This window comes from Monosiga brevicollis, genomic scaffold, assembly GCF_000002865.3.
Source record: "Monosiga brevicollis MX1 MONBRscaffold_18 genomic scaffold, whole genome shotgun sequence".
Taxonomy (NCBI): Eukaryota; class Choanoflagellata; order Craspedida; family Salpingoecidae; genus Monosiga; species Monosiga brevicollis.
The window spans coordinates 290313-311093 of NW_001865055.1; the positions used below are offsets into that span (position 1 = coordinate 290313).

At 56.1% G+C, this 20781-nt stretch overlaps 5 protein-coding genes across 5 annotated transcripts; 2 read left to right on the forward strand and 3 right to left on the reverse strand.

Annotated features, from left to right (window-relative positions):
• Window positions 1-436: 436 nt before the first annotated feature.
• MONBRDRAFT_27236 (uncharacterized protein) lies at window positions 437-5853 on the reverse strand (the record flags this gene model as incomplete). The annotated part of the gene is made up of 20 exons (XM_001747701.1): window positions 437-499; window positions 587-698; window positions 796-892; window positions 1027-1138; window positions 1299-1410; window positions 1509-1618; window positions 1710-1832; window positions 1932-2098; window positions 2243-2351; window positions 2472-2815; window positions 2923-3215; window positions 3323-3425; window positions 3544-3615; window positions 3723-3789; window positions 3880-3947; window positions 4099-4183; window positions 5065-5322; window positions 5420-5481; window positions 5576-5655; window positions 5744-5853. The coding sequence occupies 20 exons, from the start codon at window positions 5851-5853 to the stop codon at window positions 437-439; spliced, it is 2547 nt and encodes an 848-aa protein (XP_001747753.1).
• A 690-nt stretch (window positions 5854-6543) lies between these two features.
• MONBRDRAFT_37942 (uncharacterized protein) lies at window positions 6544-8201 on the forward strand (the record flags this gene model as incomplete). Its single annotated transcript, XM_001747616.1, has 3 exons — window positions 6544-6871; window positions 6954-6997; window positions 7588-8201. The coding sequence occupies 3 exons, from the start codon at window positions 6544-6546 to the stop codon at window positions 8068-8070; spliced, it is 855 nt and encodes a 284-aa protein (XP_001747668.1). The 3' UTR covers window positions 8071-8201.
• Window positions 8202-9016: 815 nt separating this feature from the next.
• MONBRDRAFT_33322 (uncharacterized protein) lies at window positions 9017-15886 on the reverse strand (the record flags this gene model as incomplete). Its single annotated transcript, XM_001747702.1, has 17 exons — window positions 9017-9523; window positions 9935-10083; window positions 10383-10447; window positions 11121-11311; window positions 11421-11501; window positions 11667-11726; window positions 12170-12224; window positions 12331-12485; window positions 12609-13052; window positions 13155-13252; window positions 13342-13414; window positions 13549-13593; window positions 13683-13890; window positions 13998-14102; window positions 14410-14486; window positions 14607-14743; window positions 14860-15886. 17 exons carry the CDS (start codon window positions 15884-15886, stop codon window positions 9059-9061), a joined length of 3435 nt encoding a protein of 1144 aa, XP_001747754.1. The 3' UTR covers window positions 9017-9058.
• A 439-nt stretch (window positions 15887-16325) lies between these two features.
• On the forward strand, window positions 16326-17091 carry MONBRDRAFT_27239 (uncharacterized protein; the record flags this gene model as incomplete). Its single annotated transcript, XM_001747617.1, has 3 exons — window positions 16326-16472; window positions 16555-16638; window positions 16786-17091. The coding sequence occupies 3 exons, from the start codon at window positions 16326-16328 to the stop codon at window positions 17089-17091; spliced, it is 537 nt and encodes a 178-aa protein (XP_001747669.1).
• Window positions 17092-17354: 263 nt separating this feature from the next.
• Window positions 17355-20318, reverse strand: MONBRDRAFT_33323 (uncharacterized protein). Its single transcript, XM_001747703.1, has 9 exons — window positions 20162-20318; window positions 19943-20070; window positions 19758-19814; window positions 19476-19628; window positions 19075-19368; window positions 18928-18971; window positions 18547-18799; window positions 18026-18346; window positions 17355-17891 (listed from the first exon to the last, which is right to left on the reverse strand). The coding sequence occupies exons 1-9, from the start codon at window positions 20253-20255 to the stop codon at window positions 17565-17567; spliced, it is 1671 nt and encodes a 556-aa protein (XP_001747755.1). The 5' UTR covers window positions 20256-20318; the 3' UTR covers window positions 17355-17564.
• Between the last annotated feature and the right edge of the window lie 463 nt (window positions 20319-20781).

A 20781-nucleotide genomic window follows, 5' to 3' on the forward strand; every position in this document is an offset into this window, starting at 1 on the left:
TCGCCCTGCACACTCCTGATGAAATACCTGTGGCCGCACCGCACAGTATGAGGCAGCTATGGCTGAAGCGCGCAAGGCTGCGGAGGCTACACCGGTGGTTCCAGCGAAGCCCGTGTCTGATGCTTCCGAGGCATAACCATGGCGCTTAGGCGCTGGTGCGAGATGTAGCTCTAGATTATCACGTGCGAAGCTAAATTGCGTACAAAGTTTTGCATCTAGCAGAGTCGGCTTGGATGCGATCGGCTGGTTGCAGCTGTAGCTTTGGGCGCAGGAGGCCACTAATGAACAAAAATCGACCTGTTGTTGAAATGGCGTTCCTATGGCTCGTCATGAAGCCTGGTTCACGTTTGGTTCAGGTCTTGTTATTATTTGAAGCGATAAAGCAGACAGACGTTTTGCTCGATTGTTAGATGGGCACTGCAATGCACTTTGGCGTCTACCGAAGCTGCTGTTTTACAAAGTTTAGCGCGTTGGCACAATTGGGCTTGCCTGGGGCGAGCTGCAACATGAAGCGTTGGGTTAAACAGTGTGAGGAGTGCGCTGTGGTTGCCATTCATCTAGCGCGAGGGTGCGCCTTTGCACAGACCTTGAGGCACCGTTCCAGGAAAGGCACGGCCTCGGCGTATCGACCCAGGTTCTTAAGACCCGTGCCAATGTTGAGATTGAGAATGGTTGGGTCCTGACCCAAAATGGGCCGCCTACAAGTTGACCGAGCGTTGCGAGGCAGCAGCCATGTTAGAGGCACTGCGTAGTGGCCCAGCTGCACGAGGACGCGCGCTTCAGTTGGTGACATACTGGTTCCAAGCGTCCAATCCGGCCTTCCAGATTTCCACTGCCTCCTCTAGCTTGCCTTGATTAGCAAGCAAAACGCCTAGATTGATGTAGGCAGAACCTGGGCAAGAGAAGCGACGGCGTTCATGTTCGTTAACAATACATCAACATGGGGCGGGTCGGTCTGCACAGAAGAAGGAGAATGTGTCGAGAACGCGGGCTTGGGTCGCGCGGCGGGACAGATGGCTGACCAACCATAGTACTTATACTGGCGAATGGCGACGCGATAGTGGTATTCCCGATCTGCGTCACGACCCTGCAAGCTACGCGCGTAGTTGTGGTGCAGTTTGGCGTTGTTGGGCAACACCTGTCCAGCCGAAATCGTGCCATCATCGATGAGTTGACAGATGGGTTCACTCTCCAAACGGCATTGCCACCATTGGAGGCAAGACGGAGAGGCAAAGGGAAGAAAGAAAGACAGAAGAAAGATTATAGCAAATGGACATTGGGCAGAGGCTCAAACGCACGGCGAGGCCAGTCTTGTAGAGCGACTCTTCGCTCTCCCAATCGACATTGCGGAGGCAGGTGCGGACTCCAAACAGGACGAGTAGAATCAAGGCCAAAGCCACCAGCACACGGCTATACAAAGAGACAGCAAGAAAAATGCATCGACGCGGGTCAGAGGTGAGATCAAGACTTTGGGGCACATCTCCAGTGTCAAGGAGGAAGACACGCACCGGCCATGGGTGCCAGCCTCGGCAAAAAGAGCAAAGAAAATGCCAGCAGCGGCCAAGCAATATCCGATACTAGGCAGATAGAGGATGCGCTCGGCAATGACAAACCCAGTCTGGATGTACCGTGTCGGCGCGCGTGTTAGCAGGTGCCACGGGGTTGAAGAAGGGAGTAACAACGTGGTAGAATGGGCGTTCTAAGCATACCTCAACCAAGAGGCCGCTCGCGGGCACAAAGTTGATGGCCATCATGGCCAGGCCCAGGAGAATGGCGTGACGAACTCCGCGGCTGGCAACTTTGCTGAGCAAGAGCGCAAAGCCGGCCGTCACCTGTCATTCCATTGGATTAGCAGGCCCGTTGGCAAGTGAGAGGTGGAAGGAGCACGGCTTCACTGAGGTCTGCAGAGGACCAGCTTGACCGGTGCGCACCAGGACAAGATACATGGCGGCAGTGCTGAGATTGCGATGATCACTAAGGGCTGCGATGTTGTCGATGCCAAAGCTGGACCAGTCGCAGCAGAGATCCCAGGGAACCAACAACAGCCAAAAGTGCAGAAACACATAATAGTTTTTGGTCAGCCATCGCAAAAGCGTATCTGACAGCATTGAGAGAGGAGTGTAGGCCAGAAGCGGGGAGGAGAGGGATGAGCGTGCGGCGACTGAGACGGCACGGGCGTTGGATGAAGCTCCAAACATCGCCGCAGATTCTCGGTGCAATGTCATCAACACGGGACACGGACCATCAATGTGGTTTGCAGGGTTGGTTTTCTCATCGTTCTTGACGTCGTCGCCCTTATTGAGGCTGACACGCCATTGGTAGAGGAGGACGGTGAGCACCAACACCACCACCTACGTGACAAAAGGAAACAAGCCAAAAAATGTGTTATGTGTACGGGGTGAGGGGGTGGGCGGTCAATCGTGGCAACCAATGCGCTTGAAGATCAGGGCCATGCTATAAGGTGAACGTACACAGCGGACGAGGCAGGCAGTCGTGGGCAGGGAAAGATTGTGGGAAGCACGGGCGGTGGCTTTGGCGGATCGAGCCTTGGCGGAGGTGTTGGCTGAAGGTCGATCGGCCTTGCGCTGAACGCGTCGCCGGAGCGTGTCTGCAGCTGGGTTCGGTGGAACTTTGGCATCGGCAGCCTTGTGGGTAGGAGCCGCGGTCGAGGCATGCGGCTCGGGAAGAGGGGAGGGCAGAAAAGAATCAAGGACATGCGAGAGGTCAAGGCCGTTGCGATCGACGACCAGGAGGTCGTAAACAATGCAGCAAGGCAGGACCATGATGCCCTGCTCTTTGCACAGCATGGAGATGGCTAGCAGGCGGAGTCAACTATGAGGTTTGACCAGTGGCGGGAGAAGAGGCCGGGTGGTGTGGCGCGCGCGCGTAAAAAAAAAAAAAAAAAAAGGTGGTGGAACGTACTGGCAAAAACGGCAGCACCGCAGATGTAAACGATGCCGTTGCCAATTTTGGATTGACGGCAGGCATGGTCGTAGGTCAGAAAAGCCCAGCAGTAGAAAATGCCAGAGAGCAACTCAGCGCGGCAGACAATGTTGGCGACGGCTTCGGCATGAACGGGGTGAACGGCGAAGAGGAGCGCAGCCAAGGCAGCGGCATGGTGCTGGTAGGCACCGACCGATTGGAAGCAGCGGGCACCCACGAGAGCCACCAAACTCGTGGCCAAGGCGTGTAACAGCATGTTGATGACATGGTAGCTGACGAGAGTCGGGGCATGCATGAGAAGAGAGTCGGGGCATGCATGAGAAGAGAGTCGTTGCTGTCGCTGAAAGCACACGGGGACAGCGGGACAGGCAAGTCGCACCCGAAGGGTTCATAACCATGGAGGATGAAGTTTGCACGGAAAGTCAGGGTGGTGAAAGGGCGGTAGGAGAGATGTGACGACCACTGGGAGCCCATGGGTTGGCCTGGAGGGTGCGTACGCAGAGAGGTAGCATGAGCGTACGGAGCCGGGGGCAGAGGCACACCAGTGCCATCTGAAACTGGATCCAGGGGCGCCTGACAAGGAAGAGTCATTGGGCTTACCCCAGAAGTTGGAGCTGAAGACATGACTCCAGCTCGTTTGGGCGGGGTCGACATCGGCGTTCTCCTTGATGGCTGAAGATCAAGCCACGCGGATGAGCAGAGCAGGAGGCGAGGGGCGTGTCTGCCTACGATCCGAGGGCTCAAGAGGACCAAGCTGCCTGATGGGAGTGAGCGCGCACCTGGCATGTCGTCAAAGACAAAGGCACCGTGCAGGCTATTCAAATACACCAGCACAGCCACAGCCGCCTAGACGTCCAAGGACACCAGAGATGAGGTGTGCACAGGGGGGCGAGCGAGCGGGGAGGGGGCGTTTCAGGCCACTGGCCGTGGACATACCGCAACGGCAGGGTACCACCGCTCCATGACGGCCATGACCCTGGCTGGATCCCTGCCTGATCCAGTCACTATCAGGGGATTGTCGGGGTATCCAAGGCGCCTTGAGCTTGAAGAAGGAGGAGGAAGGAGGAGGAGGAGGAGGGAGGAGGAGGAGGAAGGAGGGAGGCGGCGAGACTGGTCCCTGTGTATAAATTCTGACACCTTCTCCTCTTTCTCTACATGTGGTAGTTGTGTTTCTCTCTCTTTCTCTCTCTCTCTTTCTTGTAGTCTTTTCACCACACGTGATTGAACTTTTTTTCTTGCTCTGTGTGTGTGTGTGTGTGTGTGTGTGTGTGTGTGTGTGTGTGTGTGTGTGTGTGTGTGTGTGTGTGTGTGTGTGTAAAGGGCTGGTTTTGCTGGCTGTGTCCCCCTGCCTGCCCTCTGTAGTGTATGTCCCTCCCGCTCTCCTCCCGCTCTCCTTCTGCCTCTCTCTGGTTTGTCTTGCACGGGTTTTTGGTCTTGAAAGAGAGCCGAAACCCATTTCTCCTGTAAGAGCCGTTACGTTTTCTTCTCGAAACATCGTGACAAAGACTCAAACCTCCACTGGCTGTCGACACTAAGGGGTGCCCCGTGACTGCTTGTGATGATCAATGGGCTCGACGGCGGGGGCGAGTCAAGTCGTCCTGGCCTGATTTGTGACAAGGAGCGGCTGGTCGGTGCTCAAGGAGATGGGGTGACAAAAGGGTCGCAGCCCAAACAATAGACTTGATAGTCGATTTATGGCAAAACCAACCACCCAGTCAACCCAGCGTGGCCAAGAATCATACGATCCTGCTTTCTCTGGGATTCGAATTCGAGTACTCGGTGCGAGCACAGCTCGCTCATGACCATTATTCCAGCGGGGCCAGAATGACAGTCTTGCATTGACAGCTTAAAGATGGCAGGGCAGCACCACGGCAAAAGGACCCCCAACACGTGCATCAGAGCGTAGCAACAGGCGCCGTGCTCTCCTGCAGGCAACGTTGCAGCAGAGGCAACTTATCATCACTGAACCCGACCGCCTGTCATGCAAACGGCATCAAAAGACCGTGAGCGAGCGTAACAAACGCGTCAGAGCGCCTTGGAGCGCAGCGGCCCACCAAATGGGTGGATTCGTTTACAGCTCTGGTGACACCGAGCTGAACAAGCAAAGGCGCGCATCCATACCTGGCGTAGCTTGTCCAGGTCATCTGCGCAGTGCATGAGGAGGAGTTCATCAATGCCTTCACCATCGGTGGTTAAATTGTCCTCTTCAGTCGTAGTATCCATGTCCCCAGCGGCAGCCTCTGGCTGGTTGGTCATCGGGGCCACGAGTTGCTTGTCTGCGGCATCAAAGGCGCGCTGAGTGTGCTCTGACACCAAGTGCCAGAGACCAAAGTCCTCATATTGTTGCTCCAGCAGGGCTGCCGGTGTTGCTTGCACCATCTGCATTCAAAACGCCAGTCTTGAGGAATGCGTGGCTGCTGCAACAAATACGCGTGCGGATGGTGTGGGCGATGATGGCAAGGCAAACAGGCCTGACCTGCATCAAGGCTGCAATGTCGAGACGCGATGGTGCCCGATTGCGACGCTGCGACGCTGCGTCTAAGTATGGGTCAGCGCCGTTGTTTGTGGGGGCAGCCGGTCAAAGGACGGTCAAAGGAGAGAAACGGGCCATGTGGGTCGTCCAAGCACATACCAACTTGACCGCGCACGCGGAGGGCCGAGGCCATGAGCTGAACCAGCCGCACGTTGAGATTGGCAATACGGTTTTGAATCCTGTGGCCAGAATAAACAGGGTCAGTTTGGCTTGACTCGTTACCGAGGGTCGAATCAAGGAGAGCGCAAGCTAGCTGGTTGATCGTACTCTTCAGCGCCCTCCTCGGCGGCCTCGAGCTCGCTAACTGGCAGCGGATCATGGGCAAACACATCCAATGCACTAGACGGGCAACGGGCCAGGCAAACAGCCAATCGCATCAGAACCAGCCCTTTGTTTTACAGATCGTGCCCAAAAAAAAAAAGAAAAAAAAAAAAAGGGAAGAGTCGGAACCGGCCCTCGTTCTTTACCTGATGCCGGAGGGGGCTGGAAACATGCCTTGGACGCCCAAAGTCGTTGCCAGGCCACCGCACTCTTGAAGAAGAGCCTGGACGTGTGTGTCTACATGTCGACATCAGACGCAGTTTCACACTGCCGTGAGTTGACCCACCCCCCCAACTTCGGCCACCGCCCAGCACTTGATCGCGTGTGCACACACACCTTGGGCCATAATAATTCGTGGATGCTGCTCGACTGTCCCAAAAGCAGGAAAAGAGGGGGAAGCGGTGGACACAATGCAAAGGCAACTGCTATCCCAGCACCGCACGCAGTGCTCACGTCTCACGGGCAGATGGACGCCTGCGGTCTGAAGCAGCGCGCTGCCCTCTCGTCGGTCGTGTCGACAGAGAGAGACAGAGAGAGACAGAGAGAGCGAGAGAGAGAGAAGTGCTGTCAGCTCGTGGCCAGCAAAACAGTTGATGACAACAGGTACAACAGGCCTTTACAACAGAAATCACACGGACCTTGGGTTTTGACTTTTTGCTCCTCTTATCTATACTGCTTGGCCTTGGATGGATTGTCAGACAAACGCCAGCGTGCTAAATTGTCAGCACTTTCTCGCACGGAAGACGATGGACCAACGTCGCGGCGGCGGTGGCGGCGGTGGCGGCGCGGCAGCGGTGGGGGAGACGGAGGAGGGATTGAAGGGGCTGGGGGTGGAATTGGAGGTGGATTTGGAGGAATTGGAGGGGATGGTATCGCCGAGGCGGTCGCCGTTGCCGCCGGGTGGACATCTGCACACGCTAGCACCTGCATTTCAAGTCGACGGCGACGAACGGGACTTGCTGAGCCGCTACTCGGAAGACAACGACGCCAACTCTGGCCACAATGTCGCCGAGCTTTGGTCCCCTCAGCTGGCCGCACAGCTTGCGCAGGACGCTGATACTGTCTCTGATCAAGGTGCGCTGGCTCTGCTGCAGCTGTAACCCCCAGTTTCATGGCTGGATCCTTTTTTCTTTTTCACACACTTCTTGTATTGCAGGCGACGGCGGAGGCCACGTGTGCCCCGAGCCAAAATGTGGCAAGGTCAGGCCGGCGTCTTGTCCAAGCGCGGCGAGCATCAATGCCCTCGTGATGATGGGTTCTTTTTTGTACTCATAAGCGCTGCACGGCGTGTGCCCCATCTTTTTAGGTTTTGCCCACCCGCCACAGCCTGCGGCGGCATATGAAGTCCCATCGCAACGAGCGCTCCCACTTGTGTGTGCCTGCTTGTGGGGACCTTTGCTGCGTGTTTCTGAACCCGGACCCTACAACTGCATTGCCGGCCATTCTTGACTAGTTTCATTGCGTTGTGTAGTTGCGAGGTGTGCCAAGCTGGATTCATACACAAGCATCATCTTAAACGTCACATGAAGCAGCATGAGGAGCCGGTTTACGCCGTGAGTGGGTCTGCATGTTTGTAACACTTTTTTTCATCTCTGGCCCAGACCCCAGCCCAGCTCATGTCGCGTTGTCCTTCATGGTCGCGCGCCGTGCTGGGCAGTGCGAAGTTGTAGGCTGCACCGAGGCATTCCGGACCCGGCGTCAACTGGACAAGCATGTCAAGCAGCTTCACAGTGATGAAGCTGCTGCCTTATCGTGAGTTGCATGTTTTGTACTTGGCCCCACGTGCGCAGGGACTGCGTGGAGAGGACTCCCACAGCGGGACGCTCCTTGAGCGCGCCGGCCTGAGACGCCGACGCGACCTCTTTTTGTCAGAATTTGTGCCTTGCACTCATCGGGCCAATCCCTACCCCTCACTGTCCACAGCTTTGCCTGCAGCATCAAGGGCTGTGGACAGCGGTTTGCGACTGCAGGTGCCTTACACCGCCATATGGCGCGGCACGATAACAGCCGATTTTGCCAGACGTGTGGTCTCAGCTTTCCCAATCAACACGCCTATACCCAACATTGTCGCAACGAGCATGTTCCTTGTACTTGTGACCTCTGCGGCCGGGTACGTTGTCCGGCACAGCTGTGTGGCGCCGCCAGTACCCAGTCAAGCTCAGGGGGGCGAACTTACTCTGATTGCCGCCCTTGCGCCGGCCTCTTTCAGACGTACTCTACTCTGGCGCACTTGCGTGAGCACAATGCCAACTATCATGCTGCCGTTGGCGTAGTGCAGCAGTGTATGTTTAAAGACTGCACCAAGGTGAGGTCACAGTCTGGCCCTTGTGCTCGCGAACTTGAGCGTTTTGGGCAGAACCGTGACGCAGCGCCATGGTTTCGACGGCTCCCACGCAGGTGTTCTTGTCCGAGGAGTCGTTGCGTGTGCACGTGCGTACCGCGCATAACACGGCCAAACCCTACGTGTGCGAGGTCTGCCAGGCAGCTTACGCTCACAAGGTGGGTCGCGATGCTGCTGCCAGCCCCATCCGCACTAGCTGTGGCGGATACCCTCACAGCATTCTTTGCTTTGGCCATTCTTTAAGTCGACCTTGCGAAAGCACAGGCGCCAAAAGCACAATCTCAAAGGCCATCCGCAACAAGCCTATCTTATTCCGTCCACTGCTGAGCTACCAGCCCTCGACAAGGTATCGCGACAGCAGTCTCAACAACAACAGCAAGAACAACAACAGCAGCTTGAGCCATCGCAATTGCGAGAGGGGCAACGGAGCCAGTCAGATCCCAATGCCTCCTCGCGGCTCACTTATGGCCAGACTTTATCGCTGGATTTGCCATCAGCGACCATGGCCCCCCAGGACCTGTTTGGGTCCTCTTTGGCAACCATCCCCTTTTTCGAACGAGGGGCAGTGGGCCGCGTCGCGCCGACCTATGCCACCCTTAAACGGCAATCTCATGCTGAGCAGCCTGTTGATGATTGGCTCGCAAGTGCCCCCAAGCGGGCACACACTGGTGCTTCCGACCATGATGAAACCGAGACGATGATCCACCTGCCCGGCCTCCTGACATGAACATTGTGCCTAAAAATCGATAGTCTTCCTGCTTTGCAACATGTATATAACACCTCCCTTCAACAATAGCGCTTTCCAGTCACACTTGTAGCACACAAAATGCACAGCAAAAAACATGAAGAGGGCTCATGCCAAAAAGAGATGGAAATAATGAAGGATGATAGTAGATTCAAACGTCAGGGAGCAAACGCGTTTACTTCTCATCAGCCTTCTTCTCATCGGCCTTCTTCTGCTGCTTGCCAGCTGACTTGGCAATACCGCGCGCTTGGCGCATCTCGCGGTACACGTGAGCCTTCTTCTCGTCAGCGGTGATGGCACGGGTCTCAACGGCAACGGCCGACTTGACAACGGGCATGACAACACCCTTGAGCTGCTCAACGGGCTCAGACTTGTCACCCTTGATAACAACGAGCTTGCTCATGTACTCCTGCAGACGCTGGACGTTAGCCATGAGAGCATCGCTGTCCTTGTTGCGGCGGCGGGCATCGACGGCAATGCCGATGGAGCGGGCATAGCGGGTGGCAATGCCAGCGGCCTTCAGCTCATCGAGAGTGAAGCCACGGCCAAGACGCTGCTTGGTGTTGTACTTGAAGGTGGGGCAGCGCACAACGGGGCGGAGGTCACCGCCGGTGGGGCGGGGAGCGACCTTCTTGGCCTTCTACACACATTGACATTCCCCAGCAAGAACAAACAGCAAAGGGGGTGCATGATGAGAACAAGCATGGCGCAAAGACAGCGAAACTTGCCCCGATCGCCAGCAAATCGTGCCGAGCCGCAAGAAAATGAACCGGCGTCAGGGAAAGACACAGCCCGAGAACGTGCAGCAGAGCCGTTTCTCATCTCGCACTCTCAACGTCTCAAGTCAGAGAGAGCGCTGATGAAGAAGACTGGGAGAGAAACACGAGTGTTGATGCTCGCAGCAGCTCAGGATGCACGCCCTGGGCTGCGTAATTCCGAGCCGGACACTAGCCTGCACTTGCGGCTCGGCAACGACGCTTCGGGAGCAAATGATCAAACAATTCCTCCATGATATGTGTATCTAAAATTTGAATCGGAGCGAGTAACGCACAGCCTGGCGGGCCAAGTAACGACGCTTCTTGGCGCCGGCCTGGTCGAAGTGGCAACGGACGAGACCGCGCTCCGACCAGATGGCGTTGTGCCAGTGCTTCCGGAAGTGAGCGTTGGGCAAAACGTTGTTGTGGCCCTTCGTCATAATGCCTGTGATACCAAAAAAGAAGATGCGGGGATGATGATGCGGTGAGCGCTGCCACGATTCAACGGCGAGCTCGTGTCTCAGCCTCGAAACAACAAAGGACCAGGGTCACGATGGTTTGTATGCACATGGGGGGCGCAAACAGGGCCGCGGCAGCCGGGTTCGGTCCCAACATGGTCAGCCATTGACACGAATTCAACTGCCCCATTGCATGACCATGCACACAACCCCGTGTCTTGGCTGCCAAAACTCTCAAGTCGCGACGCGGGTCGAGGACGACCGCGCTCAATCGAGGGCCACGCACCGGTGAGGGAGAAAAAAGTGACAATGACAGGTTCAAACTTCAACTGATCATGTGTGTTGAAACACCTGTTGACAACACCACGCGGCAAGCGCTTCATTTTTTCCCCACACCCAAATGTCAGATGAAACCTCGAAACTTACATCTGGATGTAAGAAAAAGTACCGTGTGTGTGTGTGTGGGGGGGGGGGGGGCGGGGGCAAGTGTCATTGACTTTGGGAGGCAGCGGGTGGAATGCACAAGGGCAGCTTCAATTAGGTAGGGACAATAGCTTTTCTTCTTTTTTAAAAAAAAAATAGGGCAAGGTCGAGGTTAACATGATGATACGCTTGCCCAAGGTGGCGAGCGGCGGGTCTCCCTCCCCCATGTCCTTATGCTCGATGTTCGGGAAAGAGGCGGTCGAGCGGATTGAAGCTGCTATGGGTACCGCCCAGCAGCTCTTGGCTCAAGGCAGCCACTTTGGGTCAACGGCAGAGGGCAACGATGGCACAAAAAAAAAAACGAAACAGCCCAAGCGTGAGAATTTACATGTTAATATAGCTTGCAGATAGTATCAACACTATTGCAGCAGTATCGCCCTCTCGTTCCTGGCACGATACGTCAACTGTACATACATTGGGGCAGTGCTGAGCGGTGCTGGACCTGACGCAGCATGGCCAAGAGAAAGCGCTGGCATTCTATCCAGGCTGATTCCAGCTGCTCAAACGTCTGATGCCTGGGCTCAAACAGCGGCCGTTGCACATCGAGGTGAGACAGAGGGGTAGCACGTGGGATAGCATGGGTGGTGGCGTTATCAGAGGCTTGCGTGCCACTGACGTGATTGGTCCCTCAGCACGAAGTTGCTGTCGACCCAAAGATAAATGCAACCACAGCTCACGGAGTTCAAGCGCCAGACGGAACGTCTTGCGCACGACCTGGCGAATCATCTCCGCCTACCATATGAAATCAAACAAGCATGGGCCAACATCGTCAGATGGATGGTCCAGCAAGCACGAACAACTGCTGGCATCGCGAGTCTTTTTGAGGTGCATCGATACGAACCCGTTCGTGCAGCAGACACTTGCTGGCGATGGTTTGCAGTCGTTGAAGATGTAGTTTGCGTACATTTGCAACAGTCGTACCCTGTGGTAGTGTGTCAAACATGACTCAATCGCTCAAAGCAACCACCACCTGCTGGCATGGCGTGAGTAGCACTGCCACGCACCTGCACATAGCTGTCCAGGCTGGCAAAGTCGTGAATGCGGCCCAGGAAAAATTCTTCCAGAACCCGCAACAGATGCTGCATACGAGCGCGAAGCAGACGAACACGGTGCATGTCCACTCCGCCGCTCCGATGTGCCACCAAATCTGTCATGGCAAACATTGGAAAAAAAAAAGGTTCATGGATTGCGCAGGTGGAACACCCCTTCTCCCTCCAATCTGATTCGTCTTTTTCTTCGGACAAGAATACCAAGGAGTTCCTTTTGCTTGTCGGTCCTTTCCCTTCCACCGCTCCGTACGTCAAGGCATAAAAGTACCTGTTTGCCAGAGAGAGTCTAGCCCCCAACGGGCCCTGAAGAGCTGGAAGCGCCAGCTGAATATTTGCGAATATACCGCCAGCGCCGCGTCATCGAGAATCAACCGCACGGGTGTCGTTGTCTGGCCAAGGGCAAAAAATGAAGGGGAAAAAAGAAACAAAGTTAAGGAAAAAACATAAAAGAGGCAAGGCCAGTGGCAAGAGGCTCTGGGGTTTGCGTTGGCTTGAGGTCCTGCTTAGCTTCGCGAGGTCAGAGCAGTGATGCAACGCGCACCTGGTAAACTAGTCGAAAGCATGTTTCGTCCTCTGGTTGCCACGACACGCGAAGCCTGACGCCCAAGTCGAACGATGTAGCCATGAACCAATGTGCTTGTGAGTTGTGAGGTGCTTTGTGATCGCTACTCAATGCTGAATGCTCAGCGAGTAACATCCTACCTCTCTCCAAGGTCCGATTCTACAAGCTCCAAGGCATCGTGGAGTATCAGCGTCAAGGTGGCAGGAGAAGGGGGGCCGCGGCCACTTTCCAAGTGTTCGCTCAACGTGGACATGAAGCTACTGGTGCATTGCCCTTCCAAGGTGAGGGCAAATGCCTAGTGTCGGTACGCCACGGAAGCAGCCAAGGGAGCGGCATTAGGCATGAACAGGCATTCTGGTCGTGAAAGACTTGGTTGAGGTTGAGGACAACAAGCAGGGGCAGGGCGGGCACCACGAACCTCGAGGCGACGAATGCCTTCCAAAAGGTCGAAGTGATCAAAGAGCAAATCCAGGCCGCGTTGATGAAATTGCCCAGCCATCTTTTGCAAAGAGTCCCGAAGCTGGTGATCCAGCTGCTGCGTCAAAGGTTGCGCGGCGGACGGGCGTTCCGTTGAGATACTGGTCTCGGGTGGTGGGGTGGGGCCTGATGGTATAGTGGTGGACATAGGGTGCCGGGTAGCCGAAGTGCTGCGTCGGGCACGCTCCAAAGCACGCTTGAGCCAGACATCGTCTTCAGCTAGCGGGAATGCAAAGAGGTCCGGCGGGGACGATGATTGCTGCCGTGTGAATGAGGCAAGCGAGATTGGCTGCCCTAAAACAGTTAAAAAAGTGGATGTCGACAGAGTCGGCACCGTGGTCAGCATCTGGGCCAGCGCCGTTTCGCACTCTCGTTGGTTGGTTTGCTGGCGCAAAGGGTACGAAAGCAGGCAAGTGAGCGAGCGTATGCGCCACTAGTCTGTACACGGGTTTGACGCGATCCAGTTCAAGCACAGTCGTAGACATACCACAGCAAGTGTGAGTGTTTTGAGCTCTTGACACTCGCGAAGAATAGCAGCACCCTCCAAGGTTTCCCGGAGCAAAGGCATGCGATGTGCCAGGACATCTGCAGCCGACGCGTCAAGCCCAACGCACAAAAGGCTTGGTGAGCACTGGGGCTTTGCGCGTTGTGCATGGGCTGATCGAGATGCAAACCTGGCAAGGGTTGCCGTAGGTCCAAGTCTGGGGTCACGGGGGCAAAACGCGTCCAAGCATGTGCATCGACCTCCTGACGAGGCAGATGCCAGGGGTAGGCAAGATGGACTGAGAACGCTCGCTTTGTTTGTAGACTGCGCGAAAAACAACATGGAGTCGAGCGATGGTTGGTGTCACAGGTATCTGCGAGGAGGGGAAGAGGCTTACCGTGCCAATGGCGGCAAACAGACCCTCGAGCTGAGGACGCAGCAACTGTGCAAATCATGAAGCATCGGCGTTTGAGCATGATCAAATTTCAAGGCGTGAAGAGACGGCGGGACAATGGGAGCGGTTATGCATACCACATGGACAAAGGCGGCATAGTGGCTGGCAGGCACGGCACGGACGTCACGTGCAGACCGGGTCTTGTTAGTCAGGTGTGGTCGAGGAGATCGGCTCAGAGCGGGTCCAGCTTGTGTGCTGGGGGCGGTGGCGCAGGCTTCAAGCAGGTGATGGCGTTCCAGTCGCAGCATGGCATCATTCAAGGCGCGTACGTGCGCTAGCCAAAGGCTGGGGCAGGATGAGGTGGGGTTATTTTGAGGGACGGCGCGGCAAGACCAGCATGTGGGCACAAGAAGCGAAGCCAGTTCAATGGCAGCATCGAGATGAGAACATACTCATTTGAGTTGGTGGCAGCCAAGACATCAGCCATAAGCGAACGGTGCCAGGTCATCAGGGGCTGTAGGCGACGACAGGCCACGGAGAGAGCTAGCAGCGATGCGCTGGGGGCAGAGGGGGAGGGATGGGTAAGGAGGATGGCATACGGTGTTTGCGCAGGCGGACATCAACGAGAGAGGTAGAGGAAGGGAAAAGAGAAGACAAGCATCATTGAGGTGTGCGAACCAGGAATCAAGACGATCATGAATACAGGCTTCAAGAAGGCGACGCCAGGGCCAGACAAGTTCGGCGCGTCTGCGCGATATAGGGATGGGGCAGATCAAGGTCAGGCAAGGGCAGACGAAGAGCGTGCGTCAACCGAGAGCGTTTGTGGTCACATCGGACAAAGGTGCCAGGAAGGAGCCGGCTCACTCTTTTAGGGAGGTTGTTGAGAGATCGTGCCACACGGCGCAAATGTCGGCCAGGGCGACGATAGGGGCCACCAGGTTCTGGCGGACAGCAAGCAGCGGTGAGGACGACCTGCAACTGGGCGCGAGGTACCGGATGCGAGCGATGGGGAAGAGGCAGGAAGCAACGGCAGCACATGTATGGAGGCATCTCATTCAGACCTGGACGGCAGATGGGGAGAGGGAAGTAAGAGAAATGGCGGAGCGTAGCCGGGTGCGTGCATCCGGGGCTCGTTCAAAAAAGTCCGGGTCACGTCGGCCATGCACAAGCTGCATGCAGGCATGTAGCAAATGTGGCGCTACGGGGAGAGAAAGGGAGAGGGAGAGGGCGTGGAGTAGTGGGGACACAGAAAACGTGAGGCAACCATTCGAGCGGCAGGGTCAGTGTCGTCGCATGCAAAATGGTCTGTCACACCTGTGACCACGGTGCGTTGCGGCCCGACCGTCCCGGCCATGGATGCGCGGTGATGCACGCGTTGGTGCCACTCGGGCGCTTGCGCTGTCAGTGACGAGGGATAAGGGGTGCCATCGTAGGCGCACGGAGTAAGGGGTGGCAGCGGAATGCCAGGCGCTCTGCAATGAGGCTTACCGAGGGCAGCTGCACCGTCTTGTGAGGTCAGCGGGGAGGGGAAGACGGCTGTGCGCAGGGTCTGAGCTGCGATTTGGTACTGGGACTGGAGCTCGATGGCGGAGAGGGCCGGGTTGGTGTCGGCGGAGCTCACCAGAGCGGGAGAGCAGACGGGTTGTTCCATGGTTTGATCAACTGTGGGGCTTGGTGCGCGGCTCGCCGAGGGCGGGCTCGTGGGTGGGCTGCTGGAGAGCTGGCTGCTAAAGTCGCTAGATTGGTCATAGTCGCAGGCGTAGGCGTCATCACGCGGGCCGAGCACGGCCGCCCAGTCGACCTTGGCTTCCCAGGGGACAAGGCGGACGCGTTCCACGATACCCAAGATGTCACTCTCTGTATCACTGTCGGATTCGCGTCGTGCCTCTGGAGCCGCATCGGCGGCGCGGGCCATGTCGGCAGCACGTTTCGGGCCGGCCGGGTGCTCAGCCATGGCCAGCAGAAAGGCGAGGGCATCATGGTGAAGCTGCGAGTTGGAAGGGTGCAGCTCCGTAGCAGCGTCGGCCGATGCATCGGCACGAGGCTTCAGCTGGCAGCGCCGAAAATTCTGAACGAGAAAGCGCAGGGCCTCGGCGTGATCATGGCGAGCGTGCACCTGCAGCTTGTCCGCCAAATCCCCATAACGGCGAACGACCTGATGCTCGTCCGTGCCCAAAAACTGATGATAGCGAAAGTTGGAGTAGGCAAACTGCAGTGTGGCCTCAAAATTCACCTGATCCGCCTCCCTATCCTTCCGCAATCCAATCAACCGCCCAATCAACTGCTCCAACTCCTCCCCGACCCGCCGCTCCCGCTCCCGCTGGAACCGACTCCCCGCCATCTCTCTCTCCCTCTCTCTCTCTCTGAGAGAAAAAAAAAAAAAAAAAAAAAAAAAACGGTCTCCAGAACTCCTATTTCTCACTGCTTTCGACAGATCGAGACCAGCTTGTCTGACATTTTCTCCTTCCCTTGTCTCTGTCTCTCTACATGTATCCCGTTTTTTAACCATCTCCTCTTCTCTCTCTCTCTGTTACATGTGGTAGTTGTGCTTTTCCTTTGTGTCTTTGCTCTTTATTTCTAACGGACGATACGATCTCTCTCTCTCTCTCCTTTTTTTTTTTTTTTTTTTTTTTTTTNTGGGTTGGACGGTCTCTTCCGTCTTCGTCTCGGTCACCGTTCAATCCATCCAACGATTAGTGGTGGTGGTGGTGGTGGTGGTGGTGGGGATTTAGGGTATTAGGGTACAGCAAGTCAAGTGCTTTTTCAGGGACAGCGCAAACATGGCTGGGCGACACCCACGCCAGGCATTGTTTCCCGACGCGGCGACCTTTGACCAAGCCCGGGTGGCGGCCAGTCAGCGCACTGCCCTGCGCGAGACCATTGAGGAGGTCAAAAATGCATACAGTCGATTGCTGCGCTTGGGCACGGTAAGTTTTGCAAGGGCAGGGAGAATTGCGTGAGCTCGGCGTGGCGCTTCCGCTGAACCCCATGGCGCAAACCGCTTTGTAGACGGAGCTGGGCAACTCCAACATTTACTCCCACACTCAAGCGGCCCAGGAGCCACTGGCGGCCCAGGTGGCCACCGAAGTTTTGGTTCGTCATGGCAAACTTCCTGGGTCCTACCTTGCATTTCCATGGCTGCTCGATGTTGATAGTCCGCAGAGCACTAGCCCCCGGCTCGTGCATCCACGCACTGGCACGCCGCCTTGGCACTCACGTTCACGTGGTTCTTTCTGGTAGACCATGCACGTAGAGCGCCTCTTGCAGTTGAGCGAGATGCTGCACCATCAACGATTGCTCTATGATCTGGCTGCCAACGCTGGGCCTCGAAAGGCGCATGCCCAAGTCTTGCGTGATGAAATCACCAAACTTGAGTCACAGCTCCCCGACGCTGCTCGTGCAGATCTCGATCTCATTCGAAGCCGATTTGATGACTCTGGCGTCAAGACAACCGCACCCCTTACCGCTGCGGAAATGCCCGCCGCCACAAACATCAGCACGGCCGCGCCCGAGCCATCCGAGTCCATGGCCACGGATGGTGATTAAAACTTGTACTTCAGGACGGCGCAAGAGGTGCCCTCGACCAGGATGCCCCGCGCTGGCCTTTTCCCCCACGAAACCCTGTCATCAATAATCAAACTACACGGCCCGAAACGGACATCTATCCCGCCTTGGCTCAACATAATTGACTCGTTCTACTTGCAATCTGTGGCTGGGCGTGTCCCTTCTGAATAAATAACAAGATTCCGAAGCGGTGCGCGCGGGCCAGGATCCGTAGCTTGATGGGCTAAAATTCAGTCCACGCAAAGCGGCCTCAATCACTAAATTTGACATGACAATACTTTTTCTTTTTACTTGATTTTGATGGAGAAAAAGGCGCCTTCAATGGCTCGGTAGCAGCTGCCACGCGCCTTGAGAGGGAGGGAGAGGAAGACCAATAATAAGCACGGTCACCCCGAGTCAACGCAAACAATATTCCATGCGGCTGTTTGCCCCGCTACGGCAGGGCCAGTCGCGGTTTATTGGCTCATGACAAAGTCAGCAAACTCGTCAAGGCTCAGGTTGCCCGAACCGTCACGATCACGGCTGGCAAAAGCGGCCTCGGCCTCCGAAGAGCTCAAGTTGAGCTCCAAGCGCTGGACACCGAGCACAAACTCCTCTTGCGAGAGCTGCTTATCCCCCGAAGTATCCAGCTGCTCAAACACGTCCAAAATCTGATGGAAGGTGATCAGGTCCAGCAACAAAGCCGCAAACTTGTCAAACGTCAAGCTTCCATCAGCACCGGCCGTGTGCTTGTAAGCTCGCACCATGGCCGGCTTGCGGCTCAAGACGGGAAATTTGTTGCTCTACAGACGGGCATGACATCAAGAGCCCACCAGCCAGTTGTGAGCCTAGAGCTGATTGTACCAAGCCCGAGGTAGACCGGGCAGCGTACTCGTTGCGCGCGATCCCTGGCTCCATACGGCAGCCACATACATACCAAATAGCGGTGCAGTTCGCGCATTGAGACGCTGCCATCAGCCGAAGAGTCCACTTTACGCCACATGAGTTTGAGCGACTTCTCCTTGCTAGCGATGCGCTTGATCTGCTCCGTCACGCCACTGTACTTGGACTTGGGTTTGGCATCGCGACGCTTACGTGCCTCGCGTGCCAAACGAGCCCGCTCCGACGCAGAAGCGTCGGCCGCAGAGCGATGCTTACGTGCCATCTCCACCGACGCCTCGGTAAATGTAGTTCGCACATCGTCATCCACGGGGCACGCATGCCGAGCTGCCCAAGCGCAAAATTCATCAAACAAGACCTAATGTTTTCACCATCCACAACCTCGAGTGAGCCAGCACATTTTGGTATTGCAGCCTTGTTTTCATTTTTTTTTTTCCCCCTTTCTCGTGCTGATGAGCGGGTGGATCCGTGCCACGGCAGGCAATGGATCTGATTGCGAGAGTTGAGAACAAGAGCCCGTGGAAAAAAAAAAAAAACGCAGAACAACACGGAACAAACCTCGCCACCGTGGTTGCTGTCCATGCTCTCGAATTCCTGTTCGGCTTCATCAGTGGGGAGATTCAGGCCCAGCTCAGCAAGACCGGCCTGAAATTCTCCAAAGTCAATGCGGTGATCGTGGTCCTTGTCGATCTTGTCAAAAGCCACGGACAGCTTGTTAAAGTAGACAATGTTGCGCAGGAGTGCCGGCAATTCCGGCGCCTCGATCCACTCGTCGCCATCGCCATCCAACAATGTTGTAGCCTTGTAAGCTCTACGCGCGATAGCAACACGCCATGACATCATCGGAACGGGTAACGACTCGAAGGAACCTAACACATGAAAGGCTACTGCAACGGGGTGGCATGACATGACATCTGCGGACACTCTCATCTCACTCACCGCATGAGGGCGCGCTTGTTGTTGAGCACGGGGTAACGCTCCACCTGGGCGAGATTAGGCAAGTGCATGTATGTGAGGAAGAAAAAAACTTTGCGTGCAGCTGAAAGACAACCATATCCGCTTTGCCAACCGGATGATGCACCGTACCACAAACTTGTCCAGCTCGGCCAGAGAAACGATGAGGTTTCCATCATAATCGAGGCATCGCCACACGGCGTGCAGCCGCTTGGGGTCGGCAATGACGGCCTGAAATTCCTTTTCGACCTTGCGAAACTTGCGGGTATGGATGTCGGGCTGGTTGTCGTAGCCCGTGCTCTGACCGGCCTTTTTCTGCTCCTTGACGGCCATCTTGGTCGAGGCCAGGGTGAATTCACTACGAACTTGGTTGCCGACGGGCATGCGGCAGATGGCCGCGAATCGGCAAAACTCGTCAAAGAGAATCTACAAGCCAAAGGCGAGCAAGGCAAATGAGATGCGACGGCGCGGGATGGGAATGGGGAGTTGGCCGCCGCTAGCTCGTGGTGAGCGAAGGGTCAGGAGTAACCCACCTCACCACCGCCGTTGACATCAGCCAGCGCGAATTGGGCTTCGGCTTCGGCTGGCGAAATGTCGAGTTGGGCAGCGGCACAAGCCGCCTTGAACTCGATCAGGCTCAGACGATGATCTCCATCCTTGTCCAGCTGCTCAAACTTGTCGTAGAGCTGCAGATCAGGAAGGCAGTGGGGCAGGTCAATGAAATTAGGCACGCATCAAGCCGAAATCACAACCGAACGACAAGGTCAATCATGTCACTGTTGACATGTCCAGTTCCGCTTCGCGTTGTCACTTGCCATGCAAAAGAAAAGCGCATTGCGCAGCAGGTCTGGGAACTCATGTCGCTCCACCCACTAGAAGAAGAAGGCAAGGCAAGAAAAAAAAAAAAAAGACCGGGGTGAGGGGATGAGTGTAGAATGACGAGACCCGCCCCCGCTACCGCCTTCCGGCCGGGTCAAGCTCGTGACAGGCTGCCTCTGACCTCATCGCCATCGCCATCGACAAGAGTGGTGTACTTGAAGGCGCGCAACAGCGGGCGCTGGTGGGCCAGGGCCGGCATCTCCTGCTGAAAAAACTTGACTGTCTCGGCCAAGCTCACGATGCCATTGCCTACGCCCAGCATCCCACAGGACAGCCATGCCATGTCACAACGAGCGAGGAGCAGCACACGACACGACACGAGCGGCAAAAACACACATACCGTTGTAATCGAGCGCAGACCATAACCGCTTCAACTCGGCAGCATCGCCCACTGCCTCTCCGACCCGCACCTGACAAGCATCCAACGTCGCCATTGTTCCGTCTTTGCCGCTCTGCCCTCTTTTGATCCTTCAGTGGAGTGTCGCACTGCACCAGTCAGTCGCCGAGAAAATAAAAGAAAGACTCTCTCGGTCAGTGGCAGAGGCGGTGCACCGGTGGGGCAGCAAAGTCAGAGGGATGTGTGGAGTGGTGGAATGGGCAGAGTTAACATAGAGGTCAATCCAGAGATTCGGGTGAAGAAGCAGGATGCTCCAGAGAAGAGGAGCAGCCGGCTTGCTGCTGCAACACGTCGATGACGCAACTTGTACACACACGTAAGCACGGATCGGACATGCCGTTGAGAATAGCAATTGTCCACACCACTTCCTGCGCCAGCTGCTACCAAAGGACTTGGTCTGACATTTTCCGCATTACCAAGTGTAAGCGTGCTTCCGCGGCGTTGGTCGCGTGGGTCTATCTCTCTCTCTCGCTCTCTCTCTCTCTCTCTCTCTCTCTCGTGTGTGTGTGCTCGGTGGAAATGGCAGCGCCCGGGGTAGCTGGCTGTGCATTATTGCGAGAGTG

Bases quoted from the DNA above. Each gene is read 5' to 3' on its own strand.
- MONBRDRAFT_33323 (XM_001747703.1), bottom strand. From the start codon at position 20,255: ATGGCGACGTTGGATGCTTGTCAGGTGCGGGTCGGAGAGGCAGTGGGC. The intron at 19,629-19,757 runs GCAAGTGACAAC...CCTGATCTGCAG, and splicing joins ATGCGCTTTTCTTTTGCATG to CTCTACGACAAGTTTGAGCA. The intron at 18,972-19,074 runs GTACGGTGCATC...AATCTCGCCCAG, and splicing joins CCGAGCTGGACAAGTTTGTG to GTGGAGCGTTACCCCGTGCT.